Consider the following 22,887-nt stretch of genomic DNA (forward strand, 5'->3'; position numbering starts at 1 on the left):
AAAATACAGTTGGCAGATTTATATACATAGAGAACATAAAACAATGGGTGTTACCATACACACTGTAACCAGAGTGATCATTTAAGGTGACAGGTTTCAGAGTAGCAGACGTGTTAATCTGTATTCACAAAAAGAAAAGGAGTACTTGTGGCACCTTAGAGACTAACCAATTTATTTGAGCATAAGCTTTCATGAGCTAATGCATTGGACGAAGTGAGCTGTAGCTCACGAAAGCTTATGCTCAAATAAATTGGTTAGTCTCTAAGGTGCCACAAGTCCTCCTTTTCTTTTTGCGAATACAGACTAACAAGGCTGCTACTCTGAAACCTGTCATTATGTAAGGCACTGAATTTAGCCGTATGGAGTGGAAATCTATCAACTTCATGAAAAAACTCATACAGATACAGACAGACATCATCTTCCTTTCCAAATGCAAACAGATGGCCATCGTACCAAAAGGACTGAAGGTAAAAAATCCATTACAACCTACATACCACACAGACTATGCTGACAGCTTGTGCCACACGCTCTCAAAGAAACTGCGGAATCACCTGATCAACATCCTCTACAGCAAACAGGGAAAGATTAAGAATGAGCTCTCAAAAATGGATACTCTCATAAAAAACCAACCTTCCACACAAACTTCCTCGTGGCTGGACTTTACAAAAACTAGACAAGCCATTTACAACACACACTTTCCTTTTTCTTTTGTAGAGAAGCACACTAAACTATCTAAACTACTACATGTCACAAGGGGCCACAACAATGGTTCCCTTAACCCACCCAGCAATATTGTTAATCTATCCAACTATACTCTTAGCCCAGCAGAAGAATCTGTCCTATTTCGGAGCCTCTCCTTCTGCCCCTCCACCCCCACGAACATGATACAGTTCTGTGGTGACCTAGAATCCTATTTTCGACGTCTCCGACTCAAGGAATATTTCCAACACACCTCTGAACAGCATACTAACCCACAGAGACCTTCCTACCAAGACTACAAAAAGAAGGATTCTGGGTGGACTCCTCCTGAAGGTCGAAACAACAGACTGGACTTCTACATAGAGTGCTTCCACCGACGTGCATGGGCTGAAATTGTGGAAAAGCAGCATAGCTTGCCCCATAACCTCAGCCGTACAGAACACAATGCCATCCACAGCCTCAGAAACAACTCTGACATCATAATCAAAAAGGCTGACAAAGAAGGTGCTGTCATCATCATGAATAGGTCGGAATATGAACAAGAGGCTTCTGGGCAACTCTCCAACACCACTTTCTACAAGCCATAACCCTCCGATCCCACTGAGGGTTACCAAAAGAAACTACAGCATTTGCTCAAGAAACTCCCTGAAAAAGCACAAGAACAAATCCACACAGACACACCGCTGGAACCCCGACCTGAGGTATTCTATCTGCTACCCAAGATCCATAAACCTGGAAATCCTGGACGCCCCATCATCTCAGGCATTGACCCTGACAGCAGGATTGTCTGGCTATGTAGACTCCCTCCTCAGGCCCTACGCTACCAGCACTCCCAGCTATCTTCGAGACACTACTGACTTCCTATGGAAACTACAATCCATTGGTGATCTTTCTGAAAACACCATCCTGGCCACTATGGATGTAGAAGCCCTCTACACCAACATTCCACACAAAGATGGACTACAAGCCGTCAGGAACAGTATCCCCAGTAATGTCACGACAAACCTGGTGGCTGAACTTTTGTGACTTTGTCCTCACCCATAACTATTTCACATTTGGGGACAATGTATACCTTCAAATCAGCAGCACTGCTATGGGTACCTGCATGGCCCCACAGTATGCCAACATTTTTATGGCTGACTTAGAACAATACTTCCTCAGCTCTCGTCCCCTAATGCCCCTACTCTACTTGCGCTACATTGATGACATCATCATCATCTGGACCCATGGAAAAGAATCCCTTGAGGAATTCCACCATGATTTCAACAATTTCCATCCCACCATCAACCTCAGCCTGGACCAGTCCACACAAGAGATCCACTTCCTGGACACTACGGTGCTAATAAGCGATGGTCACATAAACACCGCCCTATACCGGAAACCTACTGACCCCTATTCCTACCTACATGCCTCCAGCTTTCACCCAGACCACACCACATGATCCATTTTCTACAACCAAACTCTACGATACAACTGCATTTGCTCCAACCCCTCAGCCCTGGTCTACACTAGGACTTTAGGTCGAATTTAGCAGCATTAAATCAATGTAAACCTGCACCCGTCCACACGATGAAGCCCTTTATTTCGACTTAAAGGGCTCTTAAAATCGATTTCCTTACTCCACCCCTGACAAGTGGATTAGCGCTTAAATCGGCCTTGCCGCCTCGAATTTGGGGTACTGTGGATACAATTCAATGGTATTGGCCTCCGGGAGCTATCCCAGAGTGCTCCATTGTGACCGCTCTGGACAGCACTCTCAACTCAGATGCACTGGCCAGGTAGACAGGAAAAGAACCGCGAACTTTTGAATCTCATTTCCTGTTTGGCCAGCGTGGCAAGCTGCAGGTGACCATGCAGAGCTCATCAGCAGAGGTGACCATGATGGAGTCCCAGAATCGCAAACGAGCTCCAGCATGGACCGAACGGGAGGTACGGGATCTGATCACTGTATGGGGAGAGGAATCCGTGCTATCGGAACTCCGTTCCAGTTTTCGAAATGCCAAAACCTTTGTCAAAATCTCCCTGGGCATGAAGGACAGAGGCCATAACAGGGACCCGAAGCAGTGCCGCGTGAAACTGAAGGAGCTGAGGCAAGCCTACCAGAAAACCAGAGAGGCGAACGGCCACTCCGGGTCAGAGCCCCAAACGTGCCACTTCTATGATGAGCTGCATGCCATTTTAGGGGGTTCAGCCACCACTACCCCAGCCGTGTTGTTTGACTCCTTCAATGGAGATGGAGGCAATACGGAAGCAGGTTTTGGGGACGAAGAAGATGAGGAGGAGGAGGAGGAGGAGAAGGTTGTAGATAGCTCACAGCAAGCAAGCGGAGAAACTGGTTTTCCCGACACCCAGGAACTGTTTCTCACCCTGGACCTGGAGCCAGTACCCCCCGAACCCACCCAAGGCTGCCTCCTGGACCCAGCAGGCGGAGAAGGGACCTCTGGTGAGTGTACCTTTTAAAATACTATACATGGTTTAAAAGCAAGCATGTGAAAGGATTACTTTGCCCTGGCATTCGCGGCTCTCCTGGATGTACTCCCAAAGCCTTTGCAAAAGGTTTCTGGGGAGGGCAGCCTTATTGCGTCCTTCATGGTAGGACACTTTACCACTCCAGGCCAGTAACATGTACTCGGGAATCATTGTACAACAAAGCATTTCAGTGTATGTTTGCTGGCATTTAAACAACATCCGTTCTTTATCTCTCTGTGTTATCCTCAGGAGAGTGAGATATAATTCATGGTCACCTGGTTGAAATAGACTGCTTTTCTTCAGGGGACACTCAGAGGAACCCATTCCTGCTGGGCTGTTTGCCTGTGGCTAAACAGAAATGTTTCCCGCTGTTAGCCACAGGGAGGGGGGAGGGTTGAGGGGGTAGCCATGCAGTGGGGGGAGGCAAAATGCGACCTTGTAACGAAAGCACATGTGCTATGTATGTAATGTTAACAGCAAGTTTACCCTGAAAGAGTGTAGCCACTGTTTTATAAAATGTCTTTTTAAATACCGCTGTCCCTTTTTTTTCTCCACCAGCTGCATGTGTTTCAATGATCACAGGATCTTCTCCTTCCCAGAGGCTAGTGAAGATTAGAAAGAAAAAAAAATGCACTCGTGATGAAATGTTCTCCAAGCTCATGCTGTCCTCCCACACTGACAGAGCACAGACGAATGCGTGGAGGCAAATAATGTCAGAGTGCAGGAAAGCACAAAATGACCGGGAGGAGAGGTGGCGGGCTGAAGACAGGGCTGAAGCTCAAATGTGGCGGCAGCGTGATGAGAGGAGGCAGGATTCAATGCTCAGGCTGCTGGAGGACCAAATCAGTATGCTCCAGTGTATGGTTGAGCTGCAGCAAAGGCAGCTGGAGCACAGACTCCCACTACAGCCCCTGTGTAACCAACCGCCCTCCTCCCCAAGTTCCATAGCCTCCTCACCCAGACGCCCAAGAACGTGGTGGGGGGGCCACTGGCCAACCAGCCACTCCGCCACAGAGGATTGCCCCCCAAAAAAAGAAGGCTGGCATTCAATAAATTTTAAAGTTGTAAACTTTTAAAGTGCTGTGTGGCATTTTCCTTCCCTCCTCCACCACCCCTCCTGGGCTACCTTGGTAGTCATCCCCCTATTTGTGTGATGAATGAATAAAGAATGCATGAATGTGAAGCAACAATGACTTTATTGCCTCTGCAAGCAGTGATCGGAGGGAGGAGGGGATGGTGGTTAGCTTACAGGGAAGTAGAATGAACCAAGGGGCGGGGGGTTTCATCAAGGAGAAACAAACAGAACTTTCACACCGTAGCCTGGCCAGTCATGAAACTGGTTTTCAAAGCTTCTCTGATGCGTACCACGCCCTCCTGTGCTCTTCTAACTGCCCTGGTGTCTGGCTGCGCGTAACCAGCAACCAGGTGATTTGCCTCAACCTCCCACCCCGCCATAAACGTCTCTCCCTTACTCTCACAGATATTGTGGAGCACACAGTAATAACAGTGGGAATATTGGTTTCGCTGAGGTCTAAGCGAGTCAGTAAACTGCGCCAGCGCGCCTTTAAACGTCCAAATGCACATTCTATCACCATTCTGCACTTGCTCAGCCTGTAGTTGAACAGCTCCTGACTACTGTCCAGGCTGCCTGTGTACGGCTTCATGAGCCATGGCATTAAGGGGTAGGCTGGGTCCTCAAGGATACATATAGGCATTTCAACATCCCCAACAGTTATTTTCTGGTCTGGGAATAAAGTCCCTTCCTGCAGCTTTTGAAACAGACCAGAGTTCCTGAAGATGCGAGCGTCATGTACCTTTCCCGGCCATCCCACGTTGATGTTGGTGAAACGTCCCTTGTGATCCACCAGAGCTTGCAGCACTATCGAAAAGTACCCCTTGCGGTTTATGTACTCGGCAGCTTGGTGCTCCGGTGCCAAGATAGGGATACGGGTTCCGTCTATGGCCCCACCACAGTTAGGGAAGCCCATTGCAGCAAAGCCATCCACTATGACCTGCACATTTCCCAGGGTCACTACCCTTGATATCAGCAGATCTTTGATTGCGTGGGCTACTTGCATCACAGCAGCCCCAACAGTAGATTTGCCCACTCCAAATTGATTCCCAACTGACCGGTAGCTGTCTGGCGTTGCAAGTTTCCACAGGGCGATCGCCACTCACTTCTCAACTGTGAGGGCTGCTCTCATCTTGGTATTCATGCGCCTCAGGGCAGGGGAAAGCAAGTCACAAAGTTCCATGAAAGTGTCCTTACGCATGCGAAAGTTTCGCAGCCACTGGGAATCGTCTCAGACCTGCAACGCTATGCGGTCCCACCAGTCTGTGCTTGTTTCCCGAGCCCAGAATCGGCGTTCCACAGCATGAACCTGCCCCATTAGCACCATGATGCATGCATTGGCAGGGCCCATGCTTTCAGAGAAATCTGTGTCCATGTCCTGATCACTCACGTGACCGCGCTGACGTCGCCTCCTCGCCCGGTATCGCTTTGCCAGGTTCTGGTGCTGCATATACTGCTGGATAATGCGTGTGGTGTTTAATGTGCTCCTAATTGCCAAAGTGAGCTGAGCGGCCTCCATGCTTGCCTTGGTATGGCGTCCGCACAGAAAAAAGGCGCGGAACGATTGTCTGCCATTGCTCTGAATGAGGGAGGAGCGACTGACGACACGGCTTATAGGGTTGGCTTCAGGGAGCTAAAATCAACAAAGGGGATGGCTTTACATCAAGGAGTATTTCAGGCAGGACTTCACGGAGGGTTCCAATAAGAAATGGTGCACCTAAATTATTGTTCTTATTGGAACAAGGAGGTTAGCCTGGCCTCTGATTGATACATGGCTAGATTTACCTCGCTGCACCTTCTCTGTGAGTGACTGCAGTGTGACCTAGAGGAATGAGTCCCCTAGACAGGGGAGGGGGGAAGCAAATGAGTACAAAACAAATCTGGTCTATTTCTTGTTTTGATCCACTCCATCTATCTTTTACATCTTTGGCTGGCAGCAGACGGTGCAGAAGGACTGCATGTCATCCACATCTCATGGCTGCTCGGCAGAAGATGGTACAGTAGGACTGCTAGCCATCCTCATCTCTTGCCTGCCCGGCAGAAGATGGTACAATATGACTGCTAGCAATCCGTATCGCCTGCCTGCTCACCATAAGACGGTTCAATAGGACTGACTGCAGGACTAAAGAGAATGACCTGGTCAAGTCACTCCAAATTTAGTCCCTGCGCCCATGTCTGTCCAGGCGCTCCCAGCCGACGTGGCCAGGAGCACCTCGGACACGACGAGGATGGCTACCAGTCGTACTGCACCGTCTGCTGCCACAAGGCAATGGGTTGCTGCTACTGTGTAGCAATGCCGTACCGCGTCTGCCAGCACCCAGGAGACATACGGTGACAGTTACCTGAGCGGGCTCCATGATATGCCGTGGTATATCTGCCGTGGTATGGTGTCTGAACAGGAAACTCAGGAAAAAAGGCGCAAAACGATTGTCTGCCCTTGCTTTCACGGAGGGAGGGAGGGAAGGGGGGCCTGATGATATGTACCCAGAACCACCCACGACAATGTTTTAGCCCCATCAGGCATTGGGATCTCAACCCAGAATTCCAATGGGCAGCGGAGACTGCGGGAACTGTGGGATAGTTATCCACAGTGCAACGCTCCGGAAGTCGACTCTAGCCTCGGTACTGTGGAAGCGCTCCGCCGAGTTAATGCACTTAATGCACTTACAGCATTTTCTGTGGGGGGACACACACTCGAATATATAAAACCGATTTCTAAAAAACCAACTTCTATAAATTCGACCTTATTCGGTAGTGTAGACATACCCTCAGACAGAGACAAACACCTACAAGATCTCTATCAAACATTCTTACAACTACAATATCCACCTGCTGAAGTGAAGAAACAGATTGACAGAGCCAGAAGAGTACCCAAAAGTTACCTACTACAGGACAGGCCCAACAAAGAAAATAACAGAACGCCACTAGTCATCACCTTCAGCCCCCAACTAAAACCTCTCCAACGCATCATCAAGGATCTACAACCTATCCTGAAGGACGACCCATCACTCTCACAGATCTTGGGAGACAGGCCAGTCCTTGCTTACAGACAGCCCCCCAACCTGAAGCAAATACTCACCCAGCAACCACACAACAGAACCACTAACCCAGGAACCTATCCTTGCAACAAAGCCCATTGCCAACTGTCTCCACATATCTATTCAGGGGACACCATCATAGGGCCTAATCACATCAGCCACACTATCAGAGCTCATTCACCTGCACATCTACCAATGTGATATATGCCGTCATGTGCCAGCAATGCCCCTCTGCCACATACATTGGTCAAACTGGACAGTCTCTATGTAAAAGAATAAATGGACACAAATCAGACGTCAAGAATTATAACATTCAAAAACCAGTCGGAGAACACTTCAATCTCTTTGGTCACTCGATTACAGACGTAAAAGTTGCAATTCTTCAACAAAAAAACTTCAAAAACAGACTCCAACAAGAGACTGCTGAATTGGAATTAATTTGCAACTGGATACAATTAACTTAGGCTTGAATAGAGACTGGGAGTGGATGGGTCATTACAAAAAGTAAACTATTTCCCCATGTTTATTCCCCCCCTCCATCCCCCACTGTTCCTGAGATGTTCTTGTCAACTGCTGGAAATGGCCCACCTTGATTATCACTACAAAAGGTCCCCGCCCCCCGCTCTCCGGCTGGTAATAGCTCACCTTAAGTGATCACTCTGGCTACAGTGTGTATGGTAACACCCATTGCTTCATGTTCTCTATGTATATAAATCTCCCCACTGTATTTTCCACTGAATACATCCGATGATGTGAGCTGTAGCTCACGAAAGCTTATGCTCAAATAAATTTGTTAGACTCTAAGGTGCCACAAGTACTCCTTTTCTTTTTGCGAATACAGACTAATACGGCTGCTCCTCTGAAACCTGTTATTTTCTTTTGGGTTTATAAACTGTGCCTGTCATGTCATATAGTCCTTGAGCCCATATGTGAAATTATTAAAACAACACGCTGACCTACCTCACATATAACCCCATAATCACATCCTCAAGTGAAACACTGAGATAATATATCAGTCTCACACGGCATACAACGGATTGAAATGGTCAGAGCAGTGAGGGAAGCAAAATGCATAGTTGAGGGCCCTTCTGCCTTTAGTAGCTGGATTTATACAGGGCCAGTTCGTTATAAGCAAGAATGACCATGCTACTGTGGCACACAGGAGTGAGAGGAAATACCCAATAATAACGTACTCAAATAATATATGCAGCTGGAAAGAAAGAGAAGTGAAGATGCTGAAAAACTCTGCTCCCTATGGCTAATGATATTAAGCAGCTGCATTTCACTCCAGTTGTAGCTACCAAATAGCCTTCAATAGTAGCTTTATTTATGGGAATCTTACATTGCTGGAGCACTAATGAATAGGGTGACCATATTTCCCTATGCTGAATATGGGACACCTGGTAAAATTACTTGTATTCAAGTAAGTTCATGACAATGAGTCAGAACTATGCAGTATAAATGTTCAAATTAACATCAAGGTGACGGAACCCCAATTAAAAAGAAATACTGTATAGCTGAATTCTTCTTCTTTACCTTTTTATCTTTAAGGCTTTAGTGTTCACTGGGAAAGAGGTGACACACACACCCCTACTCTCCCCCCCCCCCAACACACACATACCCTTCTCTCGCACAGGGGCAGGGGGGTGGGGGTGACCAACCAACCTGACCCTCCCTGTCTGGTGCTCTCCACCCTCCATGCCCGGCTGGGGTCCTGGGACGGACCCGCCTCTCCCAGTACCTGGTGCTGTGTCTTCCTGAGGCAACATGTGGAGGGGGAGCAGGTGGGGTCACATGCTTCCCCCCAATTTCTGCCAGGGTTCACACCAGAATATGGCCAGCAGCAGCCTTTTGGCATTGTGTGGGATGGAAGGGACAGGAGCTGCTTCCAGCCGCAGGGGAGGAGAGGAGGAAGGGATGACCTGGCCTGTGTCTTTGCAGAGCTCATCTCTTCCTCTCCCCTTTCCCCCTGCCCCGCACAGTGCAGTTTGCCCCTTCCTGCCCGCACAGTGTCGAAAGGCAGCTAATACCTCCAGGCTGCTGCTGGCCACCGACATAACCCAGCTGCCTCCTGTCCCCCAGCTACAGGCAGGCACAAAGGGGTTAAGGATGCATTGTGCACCAGGGCCCAGGGAACCTGACTGCAGGGGCGAACCAGCCAGGGAGGTGGCTCAGCAGGGGAGGGTGCCTAGGGGGCGGAGCAGCTTGGGCTTTCCTGGGGCACCACCCAAGCCAGAGGCACTGTGGGGAGGAAGGAGCCTGCTGGCCAGGCTATTGATGAGCTGAGCACTCTGACCAGGGGCTGGTTCTCCTCACAGCACTGGGAGTGGGATGTGCCCTGCTGGGGTGGGAGGGATACAGAGGAGCAGTGGGGCTAGGAGGTGAAGGGGCAAAGCAGGGAGAGGACAGCGAGAGGAGGCATACGTAAAAGGCCGATGGGTGGGCAGCAGAGGCGACATGTAACCAGCTGCACCCTGGTGCCTGCCAGTACTTATCAGCTGCCGCGGCATGCAGCCAGCATTGGCTGGAAACGGGGCCCTGCTAGCCATGAGCTGGCATGCAGGGGGGGCTGCGCTGATGGACCACCAGGGGAAGCAGCCGACCCCATGCACTGCAGCTTCGCCCCGCCACCAGCCTTGCACACCCACCCCCCATCATCAGCCACTGAACCTCCCCCTGGGTGGCTGGTGAGCAGGGATCTGGCCAGCAGCAGGACCCACTGGTACTGATGGGTGGAGGCAGAAAATGCAGGACAATTTGCCTGTTTTTAAGAAAAAGTCAGGACACCTGCAGGAAGGCTTAAATAAGGGACTGTCCCTTTAAAAATGGGACATCTGGTCACCCTACTAATGAATATAAAACAGTTGCTGCTGTGAAGGAGCTTACAGAGCCTGAGACTCATAGCTTACAACACGAGAGAAGCACTGCAGAATAGAGGATGTTCATCACTGAAATCAACTAATTTTCATAATGGCCACTGATATTAAGCTTTCAGTGCTTTAGAGCACTTTTTGCCAGGGACGACCCATGTGCTCCTGTGTGAGAGAGGGATAGCACACGAAGAAGTACAGTAAAAATTAGACAGGCACTTACTGAACATTCCTTCCAGTCGCACAAAGCAGCAGATAAAACTGTCAAAGTCAATGTTCATGTTTCTGTCAGCATAGCGCATTGTAATGATGTCGTAGAGCTGCTTGTTGAGGCAGAATCCTGAGAAGGAAGAAAAACAGAAAAAACAAAAACAGCTGTCCTTCAGCTCTTGGCACAGTTCTGGTACCAGACTGACACTGAGGAAAAGCTTTGTATGTAGTCATCAGTTCCTGGGCCTAAGCATATACCAAAGGTCCAAGCTGAGTGACCCAAGAAAAATAAAAATGCAGGAAGCTTTATTGTGTCAGGTTACTATCTTAAAAGGAAACAACATTTTGAAATGACTGTTTTCAAGTGGCCAAAAGCGTGCTCATTACCTCCCATTATCACTGTGAAGAGAAGGTCCTTGCCACAAAGAGTTTAAAATCTAATTTAGATCTGATGAAATAAGGGGCTGGAGTAACAAAAACTCAGATAGGGATCAGTGAGGAAAGTAGGTGTTACAACAATAAACCTGTACAGTGGCAAAAAATAAATGACTAAAACATACAAACTCCAGCCTCAATATTACCCATCTACATACTGTATAGGAATGTGCAGTTAGTCAACCAGTGCAGCAGATTGGCTTATCAGAGGCATTTATATGAATCTGGGCATTGCTTGGGGCTGGTTACATGCATAGTCACACAGAATATGTGGGCTTTCAATATTAAGCATGGGTTTAGAGTTTATTTTACATTTTTATTCCTCTCCTAGTTTAGGAGAATTATTTAAAGAACAAAGAATATTATTTTAGGCTAAGAATTTTACTAGCAAGAATGAGAAACCTGTAAAATGTACCGTATTCCTGCAGCATGTAAATCAAAACCCAGGTGTAGTTTGTTTTTATTTGTCCTTGGAAAACCAAAATTTGATGATTGAGGTTTTGCCAAAACCGAAATATAGCTGCCTGAGCAATGCACAAAATGTTGATGTAGAGACTTTACCAATGTCTTCACATTAAGGTTCATAAGAAAGCTCATGAGTTTCTGAATAATGAAATACTCTCCCTCCCTTAGCAGCAGTCACTGGTAATGGAATTTGTCAGGGCCAGTATAGTCTCTCTAGAAGCCGGTATGCTAATAAGTCTGGGAGAGATGAAGCAGCCACCTGGTCTGCAGGGTGAATGCTATTTAATTATGTTGCATGCTTGGGGGTGGGCAGAGACAGTACAGTTTTTTGAAGGGTACTTTCTTAGTGATGGGCAGGTGAAAATTGAAAGGTCCCCCATTATAAAGAAGAGACTAAAATAGACCCCCACCTCCCACCAAACTGGAACAGAGGCTTTGTGACTAAGGCACAGGAGTGGGGGTCAAGAGATTTGGCTCAACTGTAGATTCTCTGTGTGACCTTGGGCCGATAACTGAACTGCTCTGTGACTCAGTTTCCACGTCTGTAAAGTGGGGATAATACTGTGCAGGTGGAAAAACATTTAGTGTGCTTTAACTGTATTTGCACAAAGAAAAGGAGTACTTGTGGCACCTTAGAGACTAACCAATTTATTTGAGCATGAGCTTTCGTGAGCTACAGCTCACTTCATCGGATGCATACCGTGGAAACTGCAGCAGACTTTATATACACACAGAGAATATGAAACAATACCTCCTCCCACCCCACTGTCCTGCTGGTAATAGCTTATCTAAAGTGATCATCAAGTTGGGCCATTTCCAGCACAAATCCAGGTTTTCTCACCCTCCACCCCCACACACAAATTCACTCTCCTGCCGGTGATAGCCCATCCAAAGTGACAACTCTCTACACAATGTGCATGATAATCAAGTTGGGCCATTTCCTGCACAAATCCAGATTCTCTCACCCCCTCACCCCCCTCCCAAAAACCACACACACAAACTCACTATCCTGCTGGTAATAGCTCATCCAAAGTGACCACTCTCCCTACAATGTGCATGATAATCAAGGTGGGCCATTTCCAGCACAAATCCAGGTTTTCTCACCCCCCCACCCCCATACACACACAAACTCACTGTCCTGCTGGTAATAGCTCATCCAAACTGACCACTCTCCAAGTTTAAATCCAAGTTAAACCAGAACATCTGGGGGGGGGGGGGTAGGAAAAAACAAGGGGAAATAGGCTACCTTGCATAATGACTTAGCCACTCCCAGTCTCTATTTAAGCCTAAATTAATAGTATCCAATTTGCAAATGAATTCCAATTCAGCAGTTTCTCGCTGGAGTCTGGATTTGAAGTTTTTTTGTTTTAAGATAGCGACCTTCATGTCTGTGATTGCGTGACCAGAGAGATTGAAGTGTTCTCCGACTGGTTTATGAATGTTATAATTCTTGACATCTGATTTGTGTCCATTTATTCTTTTACGTAGAGACTGTCCAGTTTGACCAATGTATATGGCAGAGGGGCATTGCTGGCACATGATGGCATATATCACATTGGTGGATGTGCAGGTGAACGAGCCTCTGATAGTGTGGCTGATGTTATTAGGCCCTGTTGTACAGATACAGACAGACATCATCTTCCTTTCCAAATGCAAACAGATGGACATCATACCAAAAGGACTGAAGGTAAAAAATCCATTACAACCTACATACCACACAGACTATGCTGACAGCTTGTGCCACACGCTCTCAAAGAAACTGCGGAATCACCTGATCAACATCCTCTACAGCAAACAGGGAAAGATTAAGAATGAGCTCTCAAAAATGGATACTCTCATAAAAAACCAACCTTCCACACAAACTTCCTCGTGGCTGGACTTTACTAAAACTAGACAAGCCATTTACAATGCACACTTTGCTTCTCTACAAAAGAAAAAGGACACTAAACTTTCTAAACTACTACATGCTACAAGGGGCCACAGCAATGGTTCCCTCAACCCACCTAGCAATATTGTTAACCTATCCAACTATACTCTCAGCCCAGCAGAAGCAGCTGTTCTATCTCGGGGCCTCTCCTTCTGCCCCTCCACCCCCACGAACATGATAAGGTTCTGTGGTGACCTAGAATCCTATTTTCGACGTCTCCAACTCAAGGAATATTTCCAAAATACCTCTGAACAACATACTAATCCACAGAGGTCTCCCTACCAACACTACAGAAAGAGGGATTCTAGGTGGACTCCTCCTGAAGGTCGAAACAGCAGACTGGACTTCTACATAGAGTGCTTCCGCCGACGTGCACGGGCTGAAATTGTGGAAAAGCAGCATCACTTGCCCCATAACCTCAGCCATGCGGAACGCAATGCCATCCACAGCCTCAGAAACAACTCTGACATCATAATCAAAAAGGCTGACAAAGGAGGTGCTGTTGTCATCATGAATAGGTCGGAATATGAACAAGAGGCTGCTCGGCAGCTCTCCAACACCACTTTCTACAAGCCATTACCCTATGATCCCACTGAGAGTTACCAAAAGCAACTACAGCATTTGCTCAAGAAACTTCCTGAAAAAGCACAAGATCAAATCCGCACAGACACACCCCTGGAACCCCGACCTGGGATATTCTATCTACTACCCAAGATCCATAAACCTGGAAATCCTGGGCGCCCCATCATCTCAGGCATTGGCACCCGGACAGCAGGATTGTCTGGCTATGTAGACTCCCTCCTCAGGCCCTACGCTACCAGCACTCCCAGCTACCTTTGAGACACCACTGACTTCCTGAGGAAACTTCAATCCATCGGTGATCTTCCTGATAACACCATCCTGGCCACTATGCATGTAGAAGCCCTCTACACCAACATTCCACACAAAGATGGACTACAAGCCGTCAAGAACACTATCCCCGATAATGTCACGGCTAACCTGGTGGCTGAACTTTGTGACTTTGTCCTTACCCATAACTATTTTACATTTGGGGACAATGTATACCTTCAGATCAGCGACACTGCTATGGGTACCCGCATGGCCCGACATTATGCCAACATTTTTATGGCTGATTTAGAACAACGCTTCCTCAGCTCTCGTCCCCTAAAGCCCCTACTCTACTTGCGCTATATTGATGACATCTTCATCATCTGGACCCATGGAAAAGAAGCCCTTGAGGAATTCCACCATGATTTCAACAATTTCCATCCCACCATCAACCTCAGCCTGGTCCAGTCCACACAAGAGATCCACTTCCTGGACACTACAGTGCTCATAAACAATGGTCACATAATCACCACCCTATACCGGAAACCTACTGACCGCTATTCCTACCTGCATGCCTCCAGCTTTCACCCTGACCACACCACACGATCCATCGTCTACAGCCAAGCTCTGCGATACAACCGCATTTGCTCCAACCCCTCAGACAGAGACAAACACGTACAAGATCTCTGTCAAGCTTTCTTACAACTACAATACCCACCTGCGGAAGTGAAGAAACAGATTGATAGAGCCAGAAGAGTTCCCAGAAGTTACCTACTACAGGACAGGCCTAACAAAGAAAATAACAGAACGCCACTAGCCGTCACCTTCAGCCCCCAACTAAAACCCCTCCAACGCATTATTAAGGATCTACAACCTATCCTAAAGGATGACCCAACACTCTCACAAATCTTGGGAGACAGGCCAGTCCTTGCCTACAGACAGCCCCGCAACCTGAAGCAAATACTCACCAACAACCACATACCACACAACAGAACCACTAACCCAGGAACTTATCCTTGCAACAAAGCCCGTTGCCAACTGTGCCCACATATCTATTCAGGGGACACCATCACAGGGCCTAATAACATCAGCCACACTATCAGAGGCTCGTTCACCTGCACATCCACCAATGTGATATATGCCATCATGTGCCAGCAATGCCCCTCTGTCATTTACATTGGTCAAACTGGACAGTCTCTACGTAAAAGAATAAATGGACACAAATCAGATGTCAAGAATTATAACATTCATAAACCAGTCGGAGAACACTTCAATCTCTCTGGTCACGCAATCACAGACATGAAGGTCGCTATCTTAAAACAAAAAAACTTCAAATCCAGACTCCAGCGAGAAACTGCTGAATTGGAATTCATTTGCAAATTGGATACTATTAATTTAGGCTTAAATAGAGACTGGGAGTGGCTAAGTCATTATGCAAGGTAGCCTATTTCCCCTTGTTTTTTCCTACCCCCCCCCCCAGATGTTCTGGTTTAACTTGGATTTAAACTTGGAGAGTGGTCAGTTTGGATGAGCTATTACCAGCAGGACAGTGAGTTTGTGTGTGTATGGGGGTGGGGGGGTGAGAAAACCTGGATTTGTGCTGGAAATGGCCCACCTTGATTATCATGCACATTGTAGGGAGAGTGGTCACTTTGGATGAGCTATTACCAGCAGGATAGTGAGTTTGTGTGTGTGGTTTTTGGGAGGGGGGTGAGGGGGTGAGAGAACCTGGATTTGTGCAGGAAATGGCCCAACTTGATTATCATGCACATTGTGTAGAGAGTTGTCACTTTGGATGGGCTATCACCAGCAGGAGAGTGAATTTGTGTGTGGGGGTGGAGGGTGAGAAAACCTGGATTTGTGCTGGAAATGGCCCAACTTGATGATCACTTTAGATAAGCTATTACCAGCAGGACAGTGGGGTGGGAGGAGGTATTGTTTCATATTCTCTGTGTGTATATAAAGTCTGCTGCAGTTTCCACGGTATGCATCCGATGAAGTGAGCTGTAGCTCACGAAAGCTCATGCTCAAATAAATTGGTTAGTCTCTAAGGTGCCACAAGTACTCCTTTTCTTTTTGCGAATACAGACTAACACGGCTGTTACTCTGAAACCTGTATTTGCACAATTTAAAAAATCCACAACAAATTCTATGAGGGTGAACCTTTACAGCCTGGCTGGAGAGTGGTGCCCTCTGCTAAGCAGCAGAAGCCCCACTTGCACTGGCTCCTGAGTCAGTTGGTATTCAGCACACCACAGGATGTGCGGCCTGAGGTTGCCACCTTCTCTTTCCCCTGCCCGTATACTCATACCCAGCGGAGGAGTTCTGCTGTTTGAGATAAGTGCAACACTGCACTCCTGGGTGGTTTGTCAGAGCAGGGATAGAACCTGGGGCCTCAGCTTCTAAAAAGCATAGTCCTCCACTGTCTGAGCTAAAGGAGCCAGCTCCTAGCTGTGCCTGCAACCACTGCTCCCTCTAAGGTTTTACATCCATCTGTGGAATGAATTTTATTATGTGCACCAATATGGAGGTGATGTGTGGCGGGGGTGGGGCCAAGGGGTTCAGAGTGGGCTCAGGGCTGGGGCACAGGGTTGGGGGCTCCAGCTGGGGGTGTGGGCTCTGGGGTGGGGCTGGGGATGAGGAGTTTAGGGTGCAGGCTGCCCCAGGTCTGCGGCAGGGAGAGAGGACTGCCCCCAACCCTCTCTTGCCATGGCAGCCCTGGGGCTGGAGCTGGGGCCAGGGGAGAGGCGCCTCTCCCTGCCACAGCCCTGCACACCCCCTACCTCTCTCCTCTCCAGTCCAGGCACCTGCACGGCCCTTGATAGCCTGCTGTGAAGTCACACAGCTTAAAGGGAACTTAGCCTGCAACCAGTTCATCAAGCTTTATATGATCCAGCCCCCACTGAGATGGACAGAATACCACACTGAGTGGATGAGGGTTATGGAAGTGGCCAGGCTTCATTTACTAAGGCTGGACAGCACTGATATAAGCAGTGAAAGGCTAAAGAGCAAATCATCTCCTCCCCTGATATAAAGCAGGTGGGAGATGCTGAGTTCCCCAATAACACTTCCCTACCTCACAGGGGCAGGGCTATCAAGTGTCATGCATCTTGCCACCCTGTCCCACCTAGGGTTGCCAACCCTCCAGGATTGTCCTGTAGTCACCAGGAATTAAAGATTGATCTTTAATTAAAGATTATGTCACTTGATGAAACCTCCAGGAATATATCCAATTAAAATTAGCAACCCTAGTCCCACCTGCCTGCAGCTCAGCAGGCATCCCCTGTAATCAGCTGGGCTGTGAGCAAGCTGTAGGCAAAGAGCTACTATCGTTCCTCCTGGTCACCAGGGGCCACTGTGGCTAGAAGCAGCCAGGTAACTTCTCTTATCTGTCAGTATCTGGCCAGCCAGGAGGGAACCTCAGGCCCAGACTCAGAGAAGGGGCAAGGGACTGTGGCAGCAATATCAGCAGGAGCAGGTAGGCAAGGGAAGGGAAGGGGGATAAGAGGGGACAGAATGTGAGGGAAGGGGGTGAAGTGGACTAAATGGGGCAAGAACGGGGAGGGCTGAATAAGGGAGGCTGCTCCAGATTCCACCTACAACAACCCTCCCAGGCTACTCCAGGCTTGCTGTGTCAATGGCCCAGGAACGTCCACTGCTGCTCCTTGCCTCCTCCCCGCCCCTGCTTGTGAGGTGTGTTGGGAACAGGTCCCTGCCTCCCTCACACCAGTTGCCACTAGTTGGCAGGAACCCTGGGGGAAATAGGTGACTTCCCGCTCTTGAGAAATGTCAAACATGGAGGTGCAAAAAGCTTGGTAGCTGTGCCAGGCAATTAATTAATGTTTGTAAAGCTCCCTGAGATCCTTGATGGAGGGTGCACAGGGAAGGCAAAATATAGTTTACCACTGAAAGGTAGAACTGGCTGAACAGAAGATTCAGTCTTCAAAACACAAAGTGTTTTCCTTGCATCTTGGACATGTGAAAATTTGTCCCGGGCAACAGCTCAGTATCCAGGTTTTTCTAGGGCATATTCCTTTAAAAGGCTGCACTGTACTTCTCATTTTTGCTATATCGGTACAGGAAGGGTAGGAACAAGGGGAGAGCAAGAGAGCATGGATTTAGATGACTCCCTATCCAAAAATACAGGGCATTGAGTACTGTGCAATACCTGCATCTTTGACTGCATTACGCATCTCGTAACTGTTAATGGTGCCAGAATGATCTGTGTCATAATGTTTGAAAATTTTCTGGAAAAGAAAAAAATAAATATCAGGAATAAAGTTTGGTCATTTTGTAGAAAAACAAAGCTGATTGGGCCACTGAGTAGGCCACTGAGTAGGGCTATAATTTTCACTCTAGTATCTAGGCTTCAAAGGCTAGACGAATTCCATACAGAGTAGAGTGGCGGGTCATTGAAGAATAATGATTGTCTGTGAAAGTTGTGTGTTCCATCCCACACACGTTGAGGCAAGTGCATATAAAGAATGGTGACACGGCAGTGCAGTTGTAAGGGGTGCTGCATTATTGTAGGGCTATCGCTCAAATGAGATGTTGTACCAAGGCCCTTCTTTCTTATGTCTGTTGGCTGCCCAGTTAGAAATTGAAGATCCAGGGCCCTTTACAGAAAAAAGTTGGGAATAATCCCAGTGCCCTGGCTAATAGACCCTTTTGCTATATAAATCAGGTTTCAATTCCCAAGTCTCTGGGTGAGCCATTACAGAGTACATAATGATAATACAGTGATCATATAAGCAAATGTAACTATCATCTAACTCAGTGGTTTTTCAACCCTAGGGGTCTGCAGACTATGTCTAAAATTTCCAAAGGGGTCCGCTCGTCCATTCAAAAAAATGTAGGGGTCCGCAAATGAAAAGAGGTTGAAAACTACTGATCTAATTCACTGCTTTGCAAACACTTTGGAATATCTAGCACATGAGAGGTGCTGAAAAAACTAACAAACCTATTTTGCTCAGTGCTGCATAACTCCAATTCCTCTGTAAACTGCATTGGCTGCCAGTAAACAATTCAGCACCTTAATTTTGATATATAGAAGCTATTTATAATCTAGACTTTAAACAGTTGATGAGTTGCCTTTTGCTCTATATTCACATCTTGTCAGGGACGGGTTGCCAGGTGGGTCTGCTCTCAGTCCCTGAATACTAGCAAGGAGGAGGATGCTGTGAGCTGTGTATTCCAATCAATTTATTTTATAATTATATGGTAAAAATGGGAAACTGAGCAATTTTTCAGTAAGTGTGCCGTGACACTTTTATATTTTTATGTCTGATTTTGTAAGCAAATAGTTTTTTAAATGAGGTGAAACTTGGGGCACGCAAGAGAAATCAGACTCCTGAAAGGGGTACAATAGACTGGAAAGGTTGAGAACCACTGTATTATATTGTGAGTAGATGTTTTGTGGGATTCAGAAAGAGAACTGTTTTGATAGAATAGTTATGTGAACATTGCCTCTATGGAAGAAGTACAGAATAAGAAAAACACAAGAAGTTCTCAACAATACCTGCCAGCTTTTCAGCTTATCCCAGAGGTGTCGAAACTCCTCGAAGTTTATTTTCCCTGAACCATCTGTCTGTGTTATGAGAGTTCAGGTAAAAAACAAATGTTTTAAGGGAAAGTTATCAAAACTCAGGTCAGAGTCCACTTCAAGAGAATATAAAATCTTATTTAGGATTTCCCTTATTATTAGAGGTGGGTGAATAGTACTGAAAAGTACTTTATGAACCCTTTTGTTAATTCTGAATTGCATTTAATTCCATGCTCATAAAATGTTGTCACTAGGTACAGAGCTCCTGCATTTGGTAGGAGAGGGGGTCCCTCCTGGAGATCTTTTAAAGTGTGTAGGATTGAGGTGTTCCAGTGCAGTGCTACTCAAAGTGGTGGTCCGCGGGCCGAGCCATCGGCTGCCGGTCTGCGCACACATTGGAAAAAAAAATTGCCAGTCCCCCACACCAGATAGCTTGAGAAGCACTGTTCTAGTGGTATCTTTTCAAATAGTTTCAAATGTGGAAATTTACACATGAAGTTGCCAATTTAACTTGCCAATTTAAGTTTCATCCTGAAGAATAAAGCTCCTTCTGTTTTATATTTTCCATCTCTCTTAAAAAATCCACCAAAACAACCTAAGAAATCCTATACAACATTCTATTAAGGCTGCATAATTATGCACTCAAGTTGTATTTGCAAATTTCACTCTGTCCTTCTATGTATGTGCATAACAATCTTCTTTAATTACTTGATCACACATTATATATTGTGACAGGGTCGGACCAGATGGCTATAGGAGAGTAATAGAAGGCAGATATATGAACTTTGTCACAATATCAAATACAACATATTATACAGTTTTTCTACCAAAATGAATATGTACCATCTTGTAGTACTGTATATTATAGTGCATGCTCTGAGATTATCAAAATACTTTTATATAAAAAGTACACAGTAAGATGTACTTAACATATTACAAATTAAGGATAACAGAGAAATAGTGAAATTTTGTTGCATAAACTATAGCTACATTAGATATGATTTTTAAAGAAAAGATCTAATCTTTATGCTTCAGGACAAAAAGGTAACTAACGGCCAGGTTAGGAAGAAACTTCTGCAATGAGCTGGTTGTTGCATAATTGTCCACTCTGGAGTTTCTTCTGCTTTCAACTGAAGCCTGTGGTACTGGCCACTGTCGGGAAATAGGAATGTACAGAATATAAAGTATTGTTCTGCTTCCCTGTTATGTTATCTGATAAAACATGACCATGTAGATCACTGTTGCTACCACTGTTATATAATTGCAACAAATCTTGTACAAAGGTTGCCAAGTAAGGTGTCTATGGAAAGGTTATCATTTGCTGAATATAATTATGTTATTTGTGTGCATGTATCATTTTTGTATTTGAAGTTATGAGCATTGGCTCTATACTGTAATTCAAGTATGTTTGCTCCTGGGGTAACGCCCACAAGGTATTTAGCCTGCACATCTTGAAGGGACTATTCAAATTAAGTGGCTCATCAAGGAGCACTTAACTCACAACGGACCATGGAAGACACCTATCTACAGATAATGGACTTTCCTGCTATGAATAAGCGAAATTATGCAGGGACATGTGATTTGCCCATGTGACTCCAAACTCCATCTTGCTACCTGTAATTTTCCACCAGCTGTGCTGAGGGCTTTGTTTGAAACAATGAATTTCTCTTCACATGGCAGAAGCTATAAAAAGCTCTGGAAACTGCTTTGCCTCTTTCCTGCTCAAGCCTCTGGACCATGGACTTATACTGATGGGAGCATTAAAACCAAGGGACTGAGGACCTTCCAATGAGTTGGAAGCAACCAGGGACATGACTTAAGACAGCAGTTTATTCCATCACTGCTACGAGCCTGAACCAAGAACTTTGCAATTATTGTATGTATTTGATTCCTTTAACCATTTTTATCTCTCACCTTTCTTTCTTTTTCTTTTTCTTTTTCTTTTTCATAAATAAACCTTTAGACTTTAGATACAAAAGGATTGGCAACAGTGTGATTTTTGGGTCAGATATGAGTTATATATTGACCTGACTATGTGGCTGGTCCTTTGGGATCAGAAGAACTCTTTTATTTGATTAAATTGGTTTTAAAGAACAACTCATCTTTAAGTCTAGTGTTTTCAGTGGTGATATAAGGATTGAAATGCCTAAGGAAACTGCTTTTCTGACTTCTTGTTAGCCAGTGTGGTGAAACAGAAGTTTAGTTTTGTTGCTGATTTGGTATATCGTAAGGGAGAATAACCTCCAGTTTGGGGGTGTATCTGCCCTATTTCTGCAGCAGTTTGTCCCGAATTTGGTATTCTTAGTTGTGACCCACAGAGGCACGGTTATATTCCCGAATTTACAAAGCTGTATTTCAGGTAGTTCTGCAGCAAGTAGTGCAAGAAACTTAATATATCAAATAATCATCTATGATTTGAGAAGGATACGTCCATTAAGGCAATCATGCTGCGGCAGGACTCCAGCGCAAACCCTTTTGTCTTCAGGTCTTTGTCTGAAAGAAATAATCCCAAATGAAGAAACTGTACAAATCAGCAAGTATATCCTCCTATCTGATGTGACTCCATTCAAAGTACAAACCCTAAATCTACCTCTGACACCTTCCAAAAAATGTGTGACAGAGAAACTGACAGGTACTCAGGGCTATTACTGTTCCAAATTCTGGCTGAACTTTCTTCACCTCATATAGGCTAGATTAGCCCACACAGTGCTTTGAGTGAATCTCACTTTCTTTAGTCCTTGAACGAACACAGCCATGAGGTGAGAACTCAGTCCTAGACTAAATGGAAAGGACGCTACTGTGAGCAAATTCAGTCTGCTGGAGTCCCAACTGGGAATCCCACTACAGTGATAGTAGGAAGTTCTTAAACCATAACTGACATCAAGAGGCCACCAGTGTGAAGATGACACTGCAGGCAATGTCACAACTAGAGAGTTCCTTGGTCAATAATATTCAAAGACTGATGAGGAGGTAGAAAAAAGCTCAAACTCACGTTTTTTTAAAACGTTATTCAGAACACTTCTAAGTTCGTCAGCACTGATCTCCATGTCCTGGACAGAAAGGTGGAGAGAATGCCACAAATTATAACATTCAGTATGGAGCAGAAAGGGGTGCAGAGCATGGATTTCTTAATAATGCTAAGTTTTTTTCTCGGTGATTTTAGGTGCTGCAATATGCAGCAGAGAAAGAAGTCCAAGTTCATACACAGTACAGATACTGGCCCAAATCTTTGGCTGGACTGTTGACCATATCACTGGTAAAATGATAATAATAATTAATAAAAAGCTGGTGTAGCTGGCCATAGGAAGATTAAAAGATTAAAGGGCAACTTA

The 22,887-nt window shown here is 46.0% G+C and overlaps 1 protein-coding gene across 3 annotated transcripts in view; it reads right to left on the bottom strand.

Annotated features, from left to right (window-relative positions):
- The window catches only part of CAPN3 (calpain 3), a 73,730-nt gene that overhangs the window by 5,491 nt on the left and 45,352 nt on the right, over positions 1-22,887 (bottom strand). For all 3 annotated transcript variants that reach the window (XM_073348627.1, XM_073348626.1, XM_073348625.1), the window contains 5 exons: positions 22,548-22,605; positions 21,984-22,048; positions 19,532-19,600; positions 18,182-18,260; positions 10,372-10,488 (listed from right to left, as the gene is read on the bottom strand). In XM_073348627.1, coding sequence (XP_073204728.1) covers positions 10,372-10,488; positions 18,182-18,260; positions 19,532-19,600; positions 21,984-22,048; positions 22,548-22,605 — 388 coding nt within the window. The remainder of the gene's footprint in view (positions 1-10,371; positions 10,489-18,181; positions 18,261-19,531; positions 19,601-21,983; positions 22,049-22,547; positions 22,606-22,887) is intronic.

Source organism: Lepidochelys kempii, chromosome 6 (genome assembly GCF_965140265.1).
Source record: "Lepidochelys kempii isolate rLepKem1 chromosome 6, rLepKem1.hap2, whole genome shotgun sequence".
NCBI classification, from domain to species: Eukaryota; Metazoa; Chordata; order Testudines; family Cheloniidae; genus Lepidochelys; species Lepidochelys kempii.